General features: G+C 40.3%; 1 protein-coding gene across 6 annotated transcripts in view; it reads left to right on the top strand.

Annotated features, from left to right (window-relative positions):
- The window catches only part of LOC122647638 (probable plastid-lipid-associated protein 10, chloroplastic), a 57275-nt gene extending 41941 nt beyond the window's left edge, over positions 1-15334 (top strand). For 2 of the 6 annotated variants that reach the window (XM_043840998.1, XM_043840992.1), the window contains 4 exons: positions 3151-3231; positions 4409-4495; positions 14544-14599; positions 14689-14814. In XM_043840998.1, coding sequence (XP_043696933.1) covers positions 3151-3231; positions 4409-4495; positions 14544-14599; positions 14689-14803 — 339 coding nt within the window. In that variant the 3' untranslated portion in view covers positions 14804-14814. Of the gene's footprint in view, positions 1-3150; positions 3232-4408; positions 4496-14543; positions 14600-14688; positions 14815-15254 lie in introns of those variants that run through there. The other 4 variants (XM_043840993.1, XM_043840995.1, XM_043840996.1 and 1 more) reach the window with 4 other exon arrangements.
- The last annotated feature ends 3314 nt before the right edge of the window (positions 15335-18648 follow it).

Here is an 18648-nt window from a genome sequence, read left to right as displayed (position 1 = left end):
GAAGGACTGGAAACAAGAGAAAGCTTCGGGTTTATACCGAAGAAGTTAGACCCAGGTTAATCTAATACAGTTATCAATCAAAGTGATAAACCATTTGCACCCACCTCGAGCAATTGGCCGAGAAGGACCCCATATGCCAGAGTGAATAATAGAGAAAGGAATCAAACTTCTATTATCACTAGAAAAATAAGTGTACAGTGTGTGCTTAGTAAGTTCACAGATATCATAATTAAAATGGTCCAAGTTACATTGCTCCAATAAAGAGGGAAACAAACGACGTAAAATATAAAAGGAAGGATGACAGAGACGATGATGCCAGTGATGGAGCTGTGGAGAGCATTGTTTTTGCGGGTAATATGAGCTGAAATTGGAGAGGGAGCAGTAGTAAGACCTGGTTCCAAGTAGTAAAGACCATCTTTCACTCTATCATATTCAATCGTTGCCCCCGTTGCTAGGTCCTGAAAAACACAGTGAGGAAAAAAAGTTAACAGAACAATTAAGATGAGTAGTAAGACGGTGAATGGAAAACAAGTCAGCACATAGATTGGGAACATGTAAGACAAAAGAGAGAAATACTAAGAGTGCAGGAGATACCCTTTCCAGTAATAGAAGAAAGTGAACCATCAGCGACTCCAATATTGTCCTTGCCCGAACAAGGGTTATAAGAGGCAAACAAGTCCGAGGAGTTGGTCATATGATCCGAGGCTCCAAAATCAATTAGCCATGAAGAATTAGTCTGAGAGGACACACGAAAAATACCTGATTGGGCTAAATGGAAGTAGGGGATGGAGAGGAAGCTGTGGTAGAAGAGGCAGAACCAAGTTGGGTATGTTGGAGCTGAGGCACAAGTTGTTTTGCAGACATAGAATAACTACTAGGAATGACCTCAAGAATTTTAGTTTAGTGAGCCTGAGCCTGAGGGCAAGTAGAACCAGCTTTTCCTCCTTTCTTGCCTCCCTTGGGACGGTCATGTACTTTCCAGCAAGTCTCCCTAGTGTGACGAGGGCGGCCACATTAGTCACATTGTATTGGAGCACAAGTAGAACTAGTCTTATTGACTGAACCAACATCCTCCACAGGTAAAGAAGTTTGTGGTGTAGTTACAAGAGCAGACTAAGGAGCTGCAATAGGAGGCATCATGGCAGATCAACGGTGATCCTCATGCTGAACAATTTGTAGGCTTCAAGTAGAATAGCGAAGGTACTCCTGTTGAGAATTTGAATCTGTATCTGATCATACCCAAGATTAAGGCCAGTGATGAAAGCATAAACATTTCTCGTTCCTTTGCAAATGTAGTAGTATCAGTAGGGCTAGTCGTGGTAACAAGATGATAGAAATCCAACTGTTGCCACAAGGTCGTCAGGGCAGAATACTAGGTAGACACAGAGAGGTCCTTCTGTTTAGTTTCTTGAACATGGCGACAAATTTCATATAGTTGGGCATCATTGTTGGCTTGACCATAAGTGTACTTCGCAGCATCCCATAACTCCTTGGCTGAGTTGAAGAGGACAAAGGTGGAACTTATTGATGATTCCATCGAGTTCAACAAGAACGATGTGATCAAGGCATCATTCATTCATTCGTTAACCAATTGTCCTTAGCCAGAGATTCAGTGGGCATAGGTGCGTCACCATTAATGTATCCCAAAAAATTATTACCACTAATGGTAAGAAGGCAGGCATGGAACCATGCTAAGTAATTTGTTCCATTCAACTTAGTGGGGTCAGGTTGGAGAGTAGGAAGCTGGTGAGGAGCAATAGGGTGACTCAAATTACCGCTCACAGTAGCACCAGATATACTAGATCCTTCCATTAAAATCAACCAAAGCACTATAGGTGAAGAAGTTACTCACTACAAGTAGCAGCAGTAGCACAAAAGAAACTGTAAAGAGGCCGACATGGTCCGGGCAAGGCGGCAGTGAGCTAGGAGACCTAGATGAGGCATGTCAGTATTTTTGTGGACCTAGACAAATTGGCAAAGAGCCATGGAAAATTGGGCAGAGGCGGTAAAGCCACTAGATGAGCTAGGCGAAAGCAGCAGTGGTCACTGGGTCCAAGTGGAGGCAACAGGGGCCACTTAAAGGGCTGGCGCAAAGTGGTAAGACCAGGCGGAGGCTTGGAGGAGCCAAGCGGAGCTGGCAGAGGTGTGAGAATGGTAGGCGGGAGCCTGGGAATCATGTGACTAGGGCCTGATGCCTTGGAGAGGCTGCAATAAGGGTGAGAGGCCCTTTGCGGAGCCTAGGACGGCCAGGCAATAGGGTGGGAGGCCCTGGAATCACACGGTAAGGGCGGAAGGCCCTGGAGAGACCAGCAGCAGAGGGGATTGGCTCTGGCGGAACCTGGAAAGACTAGGCGGCAGGGGCAAGAGGCCCTGACAATCAGCAGCAAGGGACGGACGCCCTTGGTTTAGTGTGATAGGGGTTGGAGCCTTTGGTTTCGCGCAAATGGGCATGAGCATGGTCCTAGCGGTGGTAGTGGAGCGACCATTGGAGCCAGAAAGATAGTGGTGGAGATCGGTAGCGGTGGTCAGTGACTGTCATACATGGTACGACATGTATTTGGACATGTTCAGTCAACCATGTTTGACGTGGTGAGGCCGGAGCCTCGAGAACAGTGGTGGAGCTCTACTGACGGCGGCGGCAAAGGAGATGAAAACCAAAAAATATTATTTAGGATTTCTCGCTTTGATACCAAGTTAAGAGAAAGAGAGAAAAGAAAGAATGATTTGGCTTGTCAAGAAGACATAGGCCACCACTTTATTTATAATTAGAGAACATTACAAATATGGGAGTAAATCCTAGCATAATCACATGTGCACAATGAACCTGGACACTCTAGTGTATCTGGGTCCGGGTCGCGGGTCAACGGGTCATTCTTCAACAGATTATCTTGTCATATTGCTCGAAATTTGGAAGGACTTTACTCATAGTTGATTCTTATGAGTATGAGTTTCTTTGTAGAAGGATTTGAAAACCTTGTCCTCTTTGAATAACAATGTAATTGCCATTTTTGAAGAGTATTTCATAGCTTCCATGGCCTTCTTTATTGCTATTACTCATGTTTCTCTTATCTACCCATCTTTGTTGTGTTCTATTTATTGCTCATTGCTAGTGGATTGTCCTGAACACTTCACCCTTTTTGGGATTTGTAGGAGCAGGAAGGTGCAACCCTGCTTGTTTCTGCAAAATTTTTTGTTGTTTCTAAGCGCAACATTTACCTGCAGTTTGAAGAGGTTGGTTGGTCTGTTTTTATTGGATTGTTTCCTTTTGTTACACACTAGCAAAATTGCACATGCAAATGTACATGTGGGCATTTGTTAGGTGGCTGAGAGGGAAAATGTCTGGAACAATTTAAATGCATTCCAATTATTTGAACCATTTCTTTTAGATTTCAATTAGATGATAATTAACTTGATTTGCTAAATGTCTCAATTAACATACTTATGGCCATGGTTTAAGATCTCAGTCGAAACTTGCATTATCGATCGAAATTGGAACCTGGTCGCCTAGGCGGGCGCCTTGCCGCCTTATTGGTGTCACCTTGATTTTAGACCCTCTCCGCCATGGTCGCTTTGCCGCCTTCATGACTATGGTTTTGACATGGTTTGACTGATATTGGTTGAACCAAGCACTTGACAAGCTTGTGTTTTGGTATGCTGGATCCCACATTTGGATGGAGCGGAATCTCCGAAGATGGACTTCCAACTCTCGCTCTATTGACATGATTTGGAAAACCATCTTCTTCGATGTTAGCTCTAAACTCCACATGATTCCTCATAGAACTCTAGTACACAACATCATTTAGCGTACAAAACAAATTTAGGTCAAAACCACAAGTAACATTTTGGGTGAGTTTTTTTTTTCTGGTGTGAAACAAATCCATAGATTAGGTTTAAATGTCAAAAAAAGACAGCACAGAAAAAACAGGACAAATAAACACTTTCTTGGCCTCGAAACTAAGGTTTCAACTTGGCCCAGCAAAAAATACCAGGTTTCGACCGGGTTTCAGTCGAAACCTGCTATATCTCGTTTTCGGACCCTCAAAACCGAGATGTCGACCCTTGCTTATGGCTATATTATGAATCATACATGATATCAATTCAAGCATATAATAAATTAAGATTAACAAAATAGAAAACAATCATTAGTTCAACAATACAACTAATGTGAAATTCAGATATCCTAGTCATTTCTATTTGTTTCAGTAAATGAAATAATATAGCAATAACTATTGCAAAAGGTTAAAAATCCCTAGTCAGGAGGGGGTGAAAAATGGATGCTTGTTAACCCAACAAGCAAGGGTCTGGCAGACCATATATGGTTTGACCCACAGAGAGGGCCAACCCCTACATTTATTGGCTCTGTATTTCTGGGGACTTAGTATTCACAAATGCATTTTCTGTTTGGCAGGTAGCTATTCAAAATATTAACATCAGTGAGGAGCTACAAGCTGTGATAGCTCCAGCAATCCTACCACGAACTTTTCAGAGTCTTCAGGTATATTGACAACCCAAATCCCCAGTTTAAAATTCTTTGGGTATCTCTATGTATATACTGTTCTGGCTGCTTATAGTATTGGAGTTTTTTTTTCTTGGAACTTTTTTGTCATTTTAATAGCTGAAGTGGTAATTGATATTCTAAAAGCGAAAAAAAACCAATAAGATAGCTTAAGTAGCTTTGGACCTGCTTATTTCCTATCTGACTTCTCATCGGTTTTTTATTGTTTTTTTTTTTTTTGGTATTTTTGGACATTTCTATTTTCAATTGCAAGTGTTTGTTGATTCAAAAAGCAAGAAAAGGACCAATAAGGCAGCACAGTTCGGGACCTGTTTCTTGTATTGTGTTTTTTTCTTTCTTTGTTTTTTTGTTTGGTTTGGGGGGTGTGGGGAGAGGTAATTTATTAAATAAGTAAAGAATACAGACGTACAAACCTACCTGTTTTACACACACACACACACACACCACATAGAAAGCGATGGTCCTATTCATATCAAGTCCAGCTTATCTTGCATGACCTTCCTCAAAATAAGGTCAGCCCGGGAGTTATTTTTCCTACTGGTATACTTGGTATCACAAGTCTTGAACAACTTAGTCAGATCACGCATAGCAAACAAAATATACATAATGTCCCAATGCCAGATTGCAATATCTTGGTTTGTGATGTAGTCTGCTATAGCCTTTGCATCAACCCAAACTTCCAACCTTCCAACACGAAGATGTATAACCTGCTGCATCCCTTGCTTCAAGGCTGCTGTTTCTGCTGCTTGAGCTGAAAGAGTGCACGTTCAGCCACATTTTACTGACTTGAAACGTGCATTAGAAGATCGTGATATCCATCCAGTGGATCCCTCATAGTTGATTCCTTATGGGCTCCGTCTTGATTGAGTACAATCATGCCCTGTTGTGGTGAAGCCATTGTGTAGTCATGCATTCTTCATATCTAGAAGTGTTGCTCCCACCATCTTGGCGTTGCTGCGCATATTTGATTAAATAAATATGTGATACCAAAAGATTTGGCATTAAATGGTTTCAATAAGCAGGCAATCCAATTGTACACATAAGGAAGCAGCAATTTTGATACGTGAGCACTTATAATAGAAGTATGATTCTGCTCAATTAAGCAATCACAAATTCTATCTTACAGATTTTGCAGAATTTGTCTGACTGGCTGACAAGTCAACTCTTAATTTCTGCCCGGACTCTTCTTTCCTTTATATCTTTTTAATTTTTGGTGAAATAAACTATGCAGAGGAATTTTTTGCCAATTTTTGGTTATGCATGTTTGTTCTATCCACTTACCATAGTGGGTTATTGACCTTGTCATATCTGTTCTAGTTGGATGGCATTGTAAACTCGAGTATGCCTTTTCTCAACTAAATAGGCACAGATTCTTTTTACCCATCAACTCAATGATGCATGTATCATAATACAATTAATATGGAGCGGGAAGCGGGAATCGAATCCGCATCGTTAGCTTGGAAGGCTAGGGGTTGTAGTCGACTTTGATTCATTAGAGGAAAGGGGTTTGGTCATTCTATTAGAGCAAAGGTGTTTGCTGCCAAGCTGTGTGCCCCCCTGAGCCAATGCGGGGGCCAATGGAGCACTCGCACGGGCATCCAAGGGGAGGGTTGGGGTGGTCATTTCACTGCCCCATGTGTAAGGGCGTAGGGGGAATGCTGCCGGGCAGCATTCTTTTTGTCTTGAATTAATTATGACAATGGAATAAAATAAGCTGAGTGTAGCGGAGATGAGGATGTTGAGATGGATGTGTGGCAAAACTAGGAAGGGTAAAATAAGGAATGATCATATTAGAGCTGATTTGGGCGTTGCTCCGATTCAAGATACGCTTCGAGAATGTCATTTGAGGTGACATGGCCATGTTCAACGGAGGCCTTCGGATGCTACCGTTCGGAGTGACTGGATTCAAATTGAATGTACTTAAAGAACTAGGGGCATGTAACAACCTGACCTCAGACAGGGTAAAAGGTACTGCCCTCACGGGCGTTGATCAAATGATCTTTTATATACCTCAATTTATTATCACAACTCCCATATAACATAACATACACAACGGAAGACTTACTAATTGGAGTTGGATATACTTCATAGTTCGAAAGAGTATTTACAAATAAACAGGAACACTAGTGGCAGATAATAGCATTCATTATCCAAAAATTATTTCATTTCCGTTACATTTCTCTTACTTCTTGCACATATCCTATATATTCTTACAAACTCAAGTATATTAGCAACCCTCAACGGCTACTCAGCCTTGTCTCTCAAGTTTATGCACCTGATGCACAAACATCCATTTGTATCTGGTTCAGTATATACACAATCTCCTACCTTCTCATCTGTAAAATCAACATTTAAAATGGGGTGAGCTAAAAGCCCAGTGAGGAGAATCATGCTATATAATTAACCATACTTATAACGTATAAGGATATTCTTATACTTGAACAATTATAAGCATCATATCTGAAGTAAAACCTAAGTTTGGTCATCTTGGTGTCCTGCCGATGTACAAAATAATCTAAGGTTTTGCTGGCCATCCACAATCGTCTATTCTACTCTTGATTTTAGTCGTCAAAGCACTAGGAAGGAACAATGTGAATGTGATCGATGAATCCCCCAGATACACGATCTACTCCCTTGTCCCAGTCACTGAAACATGGGGGAGGATCATGCAATAGTAGATCACCCGTATAAGTTACTGTCTCTATCTCTAGTTATTGGTCTACTCATTATTCTAGTCACCAAAGCAGTGGGGAGGATTATAACCAGTCGTATCGCGTATTACGTATTACATCTTCCCTCATCCAGTACCTAATCCCCTACAAAGGAATGGCAGTCACAAGGGTTCTACATTCATTTCATACAAACATATCATGCTACATTCTTATAATTTCACTTGTTCATGTTCAGTCTTTGCATTCATTCATTCATCCGTATCTGATTTCATTCATATACATGTTCATTTCTATTCTAAGGCATCACAATCTGTTATATAACATATTAAATCAGCAGGTCTTATAATATAACTCATTTCATTTGATAAATACAGAACAATATTCATTTCTTCACATAATACATTCATACATATACTACTGTACAATTATCATGTATCAACAAACATGTTTCATTCACATACTCATTATGTCATACTTCGTACAGTCAATAATCTGTAACATAACATTATATAGATACCAATGTATCGTTCAATACACATGATCCACTCTCCTCTTCTTAATAAATTAAGTGTCCGCATACAGAAGGACTAGTGTATAAGCTTTCCTCTTGAACCTGATCTAACACCTCAGCAGAATCCCAATTCCTCATTCTTCAATTCAGAATTCCAGCAACCAAAATCCCCCCTAATCCCTTTATAATTTGAATTCCAGTTGATTCAGTTCAGCTTCTTCCTCCTACTTCCTTCTTCTTATTGCTTTTCTTCTTTTCTTTCAATTCCTTCTTCCAAATCTTGATTCAGCTATACAGTCGATCAAATCTCATCAAGTATAGTAGCAAAACAGTATCCCAAACTCAATTCCTTATCTTCTTCTCCTTCTCTTTTCCTACCTTCCCTTCTTTCTTTCCTTTCTTTCCCTTTCTCTTTCTTTTGCTTTACTATTTAGTACCTAAGCAAACCCACGGTTGAGGGTTTTCTAACTCCTAGCCCATAGCTGCTTCACCTACTTACTTACAAGCTGCTCACAAGTTGTTGCACTTCAAGTGCCACCTCCTCCTTCCTCAGCCATGTGGCTGGCTAAGTATTGCCACCACCATCTCTCATACAAATGGTGGCTGTTTAGACTTAGTCAAAGAAAGTGGCTAACCCTTGATAACACCTAACCTCTATGTCATGTGGCAATTACCATGCCATCACCTCATCCTCTCCATGCCCCATGAGTTAAGATTTAGGTTAAGAGAGCAAGTAGAAAAAAAAGGAAGATGATGGAGGAAGAAGGAGAAGAAGAAGAGAAGAAGAAGGAGAGAATGTTTCGGTTGTTAAGTTGTGTTGGAGATTATCCCTCCACACCTATATTACTCAAATATAAAATCCTGACATATTACATCCAACCTCCCTAGGGAGGTAAAAGGTAAAAAGAGAGAAAAATATGAACTTACATAATAAGGAAACTAGTTAAGATCTAGTTCCAGAAATACCCCTAGGACATGAGAACTAATAGCTCTTAACACTCCCCCTCAAGATGGAGAATAAATATCATGCATTCCCAGCTTGCATAGAAGAGTACCAAACTGAAGAGAGGCAAGGGCCTTGGTGAAGATGTCAGCTAGTTGATCACCAGTCTTAACAAAAGGAGTGCAAATACAACCAGAGTCAATCTTCTCCTTGATGAAGTGTCGATCCACTTCAATGTGCTTGGTTCTGTTATGTTGTACATGATTGTGGGCAATACTTATGGCAACCTTGTTGTCACAGTAGACCCTCATAGGACCTTTAGTGTCAAAACCCAATTCCTGAACAAGTCTTTTCAACCATATGAGTTCACACACTCCATGAGCCATAGCTCTAAATTCTGCCTCGGCACTGGATCTAGCTACAACCGGCTGTTTTTTGCTCCATGTAACCAAGTTACCTCCCACAAAGGTACAATAGCCGGAGGTAGACCTCATGTTTGTGATGGATCCAGCCCAATCAGCATCAGTAAAACCTTCCACTCTCAGGTGGTTGTGCCTGGCATGCAACAATCCTTTCCCTGGGCAGGATTTTAAATATCTAAGAATACAATACACAGCATCTAAGTGACCACTCTTGGGGGCATGCATAAATTGGCTCACTACTTCCACTGCATAGGAGATATCTAGGCGTATCATAGAAAGGTAAATAAGCTTCCCAACTAGCCTCTGGTATTTTCCCGCATCAACAAGAGGAGAACCACAATCTTCTCCTAGTTTGTGATTTTGCTCAATAGGAGAAATTGCTGGTTTACAACCTAACATCCCTGTCTCTGTCAGCAAATCAAGCACAAACTTTCGTTGACATATGTTGATTCCTTTCTTGGTCCTTGAAACTTCAATGCCTAAGAAATACTTCAAGGGGCCCAGATCTTTGATTTCAAATTGTTTAGCCAAGTAGCTTTTCAGTTTATCTATCTCAGCCATATCATCTCCAATGACTACAATATCATCAACATAGACAATGAGAGCTGTGATGGTACCATTGCCCCGCTTGGTAAAGAGAGTGTGATTTGCTTGACTCTGGGAATATCCACTTTGAAAAATAGCTTGTCGAAAGCGCTCAAACCATGCCTTTGGAGATTGTTTGAGTCCATATAGTGCATTCTTGAGGAGGCACACCTTCCCTTCAGCTGAGGGTATTTTGAAGCCCGGTGGGGGTTGCATGTACACTTCCTCTTCCAAGTCACCATGAAGAAATGCATTCTTCAAATCTAACTGATATAATGGCCAATCTTTATTGGCAGCCAAGCACAACTCTTATGTCTCCTGATAGTCAATCCCATAAACTTGGCTGTACCCCTTGGCTACTAACCTTGCTTTATATCTCTCAACATTACCATCAGATTTATACTTGATTGTATAGACCCATCTACATCCAACTGGGACACGTCCCTTGGGAAGATCTACCAACCGCCAAGTGTCATTCTTCTCAAGAGCCATCATCTCCTCAGACATAGCTTGTCTCCACTTTGAGTCGGACATAGCATCAGTAACATTCCTGGGAATAGAAGCTGTAGAGAGAGCAGTAATAAAGGCAATACTTGTAGAAGAAAGAGCATCATAGGAGACAAACTGGGCTATAGGATTAGTACAAGCTCTTTTCCCCTTTCTAACAGCAATAGGAAGGTTTAAATCAGATGGAGCAGAAGGAATGTCACCTGATTGAGGAGGATGAATCTCAGGATGTGGATCTGGATCCAAAGAGGACTCTTGGTAGGTCTGCTTTTCTCTGTTATGCAAGCCTTCACCCTTTTTTTAGGTAATGTGGTAATCCTTCTCCTTACTAGAACTACTCTCAACCACCAATTCTGTATTCACACCTAATTGATCACCAATATTACCCACATCCACAGTCTCCACAGTCTTGTTGTGTTCCAATATCAAACATAAAAGGGGAGATAGGGAGAGGAGAGTGAACGTAATCAGCAGCCTGTTCACTTCCACAATGCTCCCCCTGAAAAGGATGCTGAGAAGGAGCAAAGAAAGGAATATATTCAAGGAAGATGACATCCTTGGAGATAATGCACCGACGAGAAGAAGGGTGATAGCACTTGTAACCCTTGGTAGTAGAAGAATACCCTAGGAAGAGACACTTGAGGGCTTTAGGATCAAGTTTAGTGCGAGCAGATTTGTTAAGATGCATATAACAAACACAACCAAAGACTCTAGGAGGAAGACAGAAAGCAAAAACCTTGGGAGATAAAATGTCCAAGGGAGATTTGAAATCAAGAAGCTTAGCAGGCATGCGATTGATAAGAAAAGAGGCAGTGAGAAGAGCAGCAGACCAGCAGGTCTTGGGGACATTCATGCCAAACAAGAGACTACGGGTGACCTCCAATAAATGGCGATTTTTCCTCTCAGCAACCCCATTTTGTTGGGGTGTGTCAACACACACTAGCTAATGGATAATGCCATTATTAGAAAAGAAGGTTTGGAGGCCACCAAACATGTATTCTCCCCCTTTATTGGACCGAACAATTTTGATCCGAGTGTCAAACTGAGTAAGAATCATCTGATAAAAGGTTTTAAATGCATCACAATCCTCACTCTTATGCTTCATAAGAACAGTCCAAGTAGCACGAGAAAAATCATCAATAAATGACATAAAGTAACGATAGCCAAATAAGGAGGTAGTACGAGAAGATCCCCAAACATCAGTGTGCACAATATGAAAGGGAACAACATTTCTATTACCATGATATGGAGAAGAGGAACGACAATGTTTGGCAAACATACACGGTTCACATTGAAAAACATGAGGAGAAGCAACAGAAGAAAATAAGTGAGGCAATTGTTTCCTCATTACAACAAAAGATGGATGGCCAAGACGTCGGTGCCATAACATAACAGACTCCACAGAACTACTATCATCACGTCCACACACAGAGTACTGAGCTGTGGTAAAAAAAGGGTCAAAGAGATAAAGGCCTTGCTCCTCACGTCCACTGCCAATAATCCTCTTCGTCACCAAATCTTGAAAAAGACAATGAGAAGGATAAAAGGTGACACAACAATTCAGATATTTAGTCAAATGACTCACAGATAAAAGATTAAGAGTAAGGTTAGGGACTTGAAGAACAGAAGTAAGGGAAATAGATGGTGTAACAGGGATACTGCCCTTACCAGAGATGGAGGAAAGGGAACCATCGGCTACCCTAACCTTGTCCTTACCAGAACAAATGGTATAGGAATCATAATAATGGGACGTACCAGTCATGTGGTCGGTGGCACCAGAATCAATGACCTAAGATTGGGCTGCAGTAGAAGCTGAGGTGGAGACCTGTAAGGCTGAGGATGAGGAAGAACTGGCCACTGTGGGTGCAGGAGATGTGCTCAGCTGTGACATAACCCTGCGAAACACTGCATCTGCCAAAGTGGAGTCATCCTGTGGAGCCTCTGTCTCAGTCATCACAGAATGTGCTCTAGCTCCCCCCCCTCTACGGCCACCACGACCACGAGTGCCAGGAGGGCGACCATGAAGAGACCAACACCTAGTCTTGGTGTGTCCTGTCCTCCCACAATGATCACATTTAAACCTGTCGTGACCAACTGCACTGGCACCAATTGGCTCCACTGCTCTATCTTCTGTACGGTTAGGCCCTTGGCCTCTACCACCTCCACTGGTGTCTCGAAAGGAACTCATATTGAGGGCTGACCGCTCAAGAGATGATGGAACAGGTGTTGGTGCCATAGCAGGACGCCGAGTCTCCTCACTCTGTAAGTAACTACAGACCTTACTAAGAGATGGAAAGGGAAACTGGCCTAAGATCTGAAGCCTAATTGGCTCATAGTCAGGATTCAAACCACCAAGTAATGAGAAGACATGCTCCTTTTCAAGAGTTCGATGTACCTTGGCTTCATCCTCGGGGTTAGTCAATTGAAGGTCCCTATAGTGGTCATACTCCTCCAAAAGATCAAGAAAAGCACTGTAGTACTTAGAAATGGTCCTGTCACCCTGTCTCATTGAGTTAATTTTCTGGTGGAGCTGATAAACCTTGGCAGAGTCACCCACTCTGTCAAAGGTCGGGCGACATTGTCCCGCATTGCCTTGGCGTTTCTTTTCTTATGAACCTTCTCCCAATCTCGGGTTTCATGGAGAAGATTAACCAGGTCATAACTGTAGAGTTTTCTGTTTCCAATTTCTCATAAGTAGGTGAACTAGGCTCTGGGGCTTTAATCTCACCTGTAATATACCCAAGCTTCCCTTTGCTTCGAAGGGAAAGCTTCACAGAGTGTGACCAGTCCAAGTAATTAGTGCCATCAAGCTGCACAAAGGAAATCTGTAGGTGGGTGCTCTGATAAACCAACCGAGGAGCTGTTGGATTGGGCTGTGAATCAGCCGAACCAAGGCCAGATGTTGCTGAATCAACCATAGTATAAGGAAAAGAACACTTGACCATAAACAAGAGTACCAACAGCAAGTGGGGAGTACACACTCAACCCAAGAAATGATTCCAACACAGAAAACAAAGAAATCCCAGCAAGACGAAAAGTAGTATAAGCTGGAACAGCCTTTACCCAAACAATTTCCAAGCAACAAAAAGCACTTAATACTGTTGCAAGACTTCAAACAAGATGTCCATAATTATTCTCGACTAAGAGGGGAGCCTATTGTACTCAAGATGCGAGAAAAAGGACCAAATATCAATCTCAGCTTTACCTGGGCAGAAACAGAGGTCACACAAGAATGAGTTATGCTCCAACCAGCTTCATATCCATCAAGTGCAAGCATCAGAGGCATAAATAAGACTCAGATACGATCTTAAAGAGCTACTCCATGATCCAAACACAGCCCGAGAGAAGGAGATACAAGGCTTGCAGCAGGAACCTGGCGGAAAACCTAGATTAGGCTGGGTGAGCTCCAAAACTTCATAAGGGCTTCAATGTAGCTCAAGGAACAGCATCAATCACTTGGATAGGTTGAAAAGAACCTATTTCAGACTCCTTCAACCAGCAGTTTACATAAGAGCCTCTGCCTTAGAATCCCTTATGTTCTCGGATTCCAAAGAGAGGAAAAAAATAGGGACAAGTAGGATGGATACGACTCTCAAACCCTTGGCTTTGATACCAAGTTAAGATTTAGGTTAAGAGAGCAAGTAGAAAAAAAGGGAAGATGATGGAGGAAGAAGGAGAAGAAGAAGAGAAGAAGAAGGAGAGAATGTTTCGGTTGTTAAGTTATGTGTTGGAGATTATCCCTCCACACCTATATTACTCAAATATAAACTCCTGACATATTACATCCAACCTCCCTAGCGAGGTAAAAGGTAAAAAGAGAGAAAAAGAAGAACTTACATAATAAGGAAACTAGTTAAGATCTAGTTTCAGAAATACCCCTAGGACATGAGAACTAATAACTCTTAACACCATGTGGCAGTCCTTAAGTAGGACACATGGTCCAATCATGCTAAACCACCTCTAATCCCTCATTAACCCCCCTAATAAATAAGATTAACTTAATTAATCATACTAATCAAATACTAATCAATATTTAATCACTAAGATTAATACAAGCATGCCACCTCGTGATTGCACTATTCATCACAAATAAATAAAACAATTCAATAGACATTAAAATAAATGTGGGGGCAGGGCAGGCCTAAAATGACCTTAGGAGAAGTGGTGAGGAAAGGCATGCATAGCTTAGGCCTTGTTTCATGTATGACCTCAAATAGAGCTGATTGGAGGGCAAAGATACATGTAGCCGACCCGTTCTGTTCTTTCTCTTTCCACTTTTTTATTAATCTTTTGTCTTTGCAAGGATCCATGTAGCTGACCCCATTTAGTTGGGATAAGGCTTAGTTGTTGAATTTCTCTCATCAGAATTATGAACACCTATCTGCAGATTTTGCAGTTCATCCGGGGATTTAGAGCTCAAGTTCCCTTGAGAAGCTCGAAGAGGTAATTCTGTTCTATCTAGTGTTGTACATGAATTCCTAGAAAAAAGATGTGAGCAATGAACTTTGATCTGGGGCTGCATTGAGTTGCAGGCAATCGGTTGGAGGATTGTATTACCTTTCGTATTTGGATGGTAATATGCTTCTTGGCCGTGCTGTTGGAGGTGGAGGTGTATTTGTGTTCACCAAAGCTCAACCTTTGACATGATCATGACCAGGTTCATCTATGGTATTAGTTTATAGAGTAAAGTTAAAATTTATCCCATCCAATACATTTACCTGAGTTCAAGAGTCCACAGCAATACATTCACCTGCCTTACTTTCTTGACATTGTTTAATAATTGCAAAGAAAATTTATGATCTTTAATTGTTTACAGCCATTCATTCAGGTGACTCACTTCCTAGCTTTCTGAATTTTGACTTTTCAATGCTAGGAAAATTTCTAATGTTTAATTGTGCATGTGTGTGACTCTGCATGTATCTTTGTTTGTGTGTGTATCATTTGGGTCTGGTTGGATAAATCTGAACACAAACTGTTTGATAAAGTTGGAAAGAGTGACCTAACACAATAACTGATAACTAACCCACAGACCTCTTTAAAGAGTTTATTCAAATTTTTATTTATAAATAATAAAGTATATTTTGATATACATTTTCACAGTTAGTTTTCTTAACTTTATTTTTAGCCACGATTAGTTGCTGCCTTGGGGAGGTTGATATATAGTGGGGTATAGTGGGGATTTATTGTTTGTCGCTTCAAAGTTGACATCAGTGTCCTTTTGAATGTTCATATTTGTCTTTCATATTTGTTCTTGCTTTCGCCTAAACTTACACAGTTAACTGTGTCGAATCCATACTCTATTTTAAAATAGTTGGATCAAAGGATCAGGTCAGGTTAGGTTTTTCCCATTCTGCATTTGAGCAACACTCGATGATCTTTGAGCAATAAGGAATTCATTGCCTGCTGATTCCTTTTCATGGATTTGCCCAAATTTGTGCTAATTAAAGTGTTTTGCATTTATAATATCTTGGTGCTTGCAAACCAAAGCCTACTAGACTCTCCCAAGTGCCAACTGAACTGGCTAATGTACATTGCGTGCTTTTGAAATCGTTGCCATCGGTAGTACACTTTGTTCAATGAGTGTTAACCATCTTGTATTTTTTAGTCATTCATATGTCCTCTGTTAGTCTTAATGTTCCTTGTGCATGAAATATTTTGTGGCTATTGTACCCTTCAAATACCATAACCTAATGAATGATGCCCATTATTGGCGGATGCCAAACCAAACAAATATAACAGCTCAATTGTGTGTTTCTCTACCGCTAATGTATTACTCTGATCATATAGTGATGGTTCATGAAATATTTATTTCATTACCGATCTTTAGCATCAGGCGTGAAGGCCCAATACTTTTATGGGCTTCCCATGGTCTTCCAGATTTGCAGATGGGATGATATCTTAGAAGCTGGTTAGCAGGGGAAAAAATTATAGTTACTTGACACTGTTAAATTTTCGTATTGACTAAACTTGTAGAAGGAAAGTGAAACTATCTCTTAACTTCTGAAAGCAATTTAGTTGGAATTTGTATTTAAAAAAACCACAAAATATTAATCATTTAATACACAAAAAAAAAATAATTCTGGTTATTTCAATAATTTTATTCTTGGTTCTTTTAGTTCTTTTTATGTGAGCTGGGATTAAGTACTGAGTGCAGATTTCCTTCCAGGTGGCAGCCTCTTGGCATCTAACTTTGTCGGCATGCATATGCCATCATTTGTTCACATGCTGAATTGCTCACATATTTGACTTCACATGTCATGTCATCTTAATGCTTTGAAAATTCTCACGGTGTGGGTTGGTTTTTTTATTTTTATTTTTTTGGCTTTTCTTTTTATGGTGGTATAAATAGTCTTAGAGCCAAGGATTGGAAATAGGTCAATTTATCAAACACATGATAGATAAGGTCTTCTTTGTCAGGTATCTGTTATACAATTTAGATCCCTTAGATCATACAAAAAAGTGATATTTGTAAAAGAAACACTAAGACACTAAGCATTCTCTAAAACTAGCACCGCTTCAACCGGAAGATGGAGAGATGTGCCTTGGAGAAATTGAATTGCATCCATGTTATCAAATTCTACTTGAAGATGAGTGATGCCTAAAGAAAGTTTTTGAGATGGCCGTTCTGATTACCAACACCTCACCATGAAGAGTTGATCCGAAGTGGTGTGGTACTGAGAGGGCCCGAGTCGTCCTCACCACATCCTCCCTAATTATCAAACCTATTCCTCCCTTGTTGCATCCTTGCTTTAGGGATACATCACAATTCACCTTTATAAACCAGAGAGGAGTGATCTACTGAACCCATGTGAGGGAGCAGGGGATAGGGATGTAGATGGATAATCGAAATCTGAATCCGAATTTGCATTCATATCCGTTTAGGGACATCTATATTCGTTTAGAGGTATCCCGAAAATAATCATAATACTTTGATTAAAATTCGTCCAAAAAAAAATCCAAATACTTAACTATTGGAGAAGTGGTAAGAAAGGATATGCATGTGGTAGGGCTCGATCCTAGTATGAGCGCAGATAGAGTTGTTTGGAAAACAAAGACCTGTGTAGCTGATCCCTTGTAGGGGAATGTTCTTGGGATGTTGTTTTGATTATTGCTTTGAGTTTTCCTTTACTATTTTCTATTAGTCTTCCTTTTACTTCTTTTACTGTCATAGCCTCTATCGGATCCATGTAACCGACCACATTTAGTTGGGATAAAGTTATGGTTGTTGTTGTTGTTGTTGTAGTAATGATTTTGAGGGTTTTTGAAGATTGAACGGGTTCTAGAATATGATGAAATGGGCAGTCTTATGCGAGGCAGTCAGCCTTTTGGGCAGCCTTGTGCACGACATTGTTGCCATGCGGATTTGGGCTTTACAATTTTAATACATCAATTGTCGATTATCTTAAATTGGGGGAATATTATTTGCGCGGCACATCCTATTTGACTCTAGTGAAATTGGTTTGACTTATCCAGACATTGGATGGATAGAGGACATTGAAAGTTATATACAGACAAAATTTGCGATCTATCTCAATCATATAACCCTCCATTTAATGGACTATTTTTGTTATTTTCAGTTATCAAATCAATAGAGGGTTTTTAACAATTGAATATACAAGAAACCATTGCTATTGATTTTTCGTTAGATTCCAAAGCCAAACTCATGCATGTGTTATTATCAAGTGAACCTCTTGTAAATAATGTAAGTAAATAGGTGGTTTCACTGGGAAAGAACTAAAGATATGAGGTCTGATAAAGTTGTGAATATAAATAAAAGGGCAAATTTCATGGACATCCCCTCTAAGTATTCAATATGTCACCGACACCCTAAACTTTGAAAAAATATCAGAGGTTGCTTTTATTTTATGATTATATTTCAATTTAGTCCACTTTGTTAGGCTTTTGTAGTTTAGTTGCTGTTAGATTTTTGATAATGATCAAATTACCCTTAAGAAAGGACAAACTTACCATAATAACTTTAAGGGTAAAACCCCCAATTTACCCATGAACAAACTATACATTCATCGTCCGTTTTAGAGCATTCTTAGCTCACCTTTTCCCATTTTTTATCCTTTTCTAGTGTAACGAATTGCATTGGCGATAGAAATGGGTAGATCTGTCGATTACCCCACTTAACGAGCGATCTTTATCATCCAGTACTCTTGACCGTAGACATCATGTTCAAAATATTGAGTACATACAAAATGAATAAGATTTACAATGAGAAAGATTAACAATAAGAAATTACAGCATGAGATTAACTGCATTACTTAAAAAATAATAGATTACCTGTTACACTAGTTTACGATCAAAACTAAGAAATGTTAAAATATGGACATATGGTAATTCTTAATTAGAGTGTCACTGTCCAACAAAGTACAATTGATTTTGGAAGGAATGGTTCCTTCTGACAATCTTTCCTCCCCGCTCCCTATTGATGAATCCGACCAGCAACCCCTGATTTGTGTACTACCCCACCTGGCTCTGTCAGA

This window comes from Telopea speciosissima, unplaced genomic scaffold (assembly GCF_018873765.1).
Source record: "Telopea speciosissima isolate NSW1024214 ecotype Mountain lineage unplaced genomic scaffold, Tspe_v1 Tspe_v1.0101, whole genome shotgun sequence".
In the NCBI taxonomy this organism is placed as follows: domain Eukaryota; kingdom Viridiplantae; phylum Streptophyta; class Magnoliopsida; order Proteales; family Proteaceae; genus Telopea; species Telopea speciosissima.
Note: the sequence above shows the minus strand (reverse complement) of the source record. Positions and strands in the feature narration are given on the sequence as shown.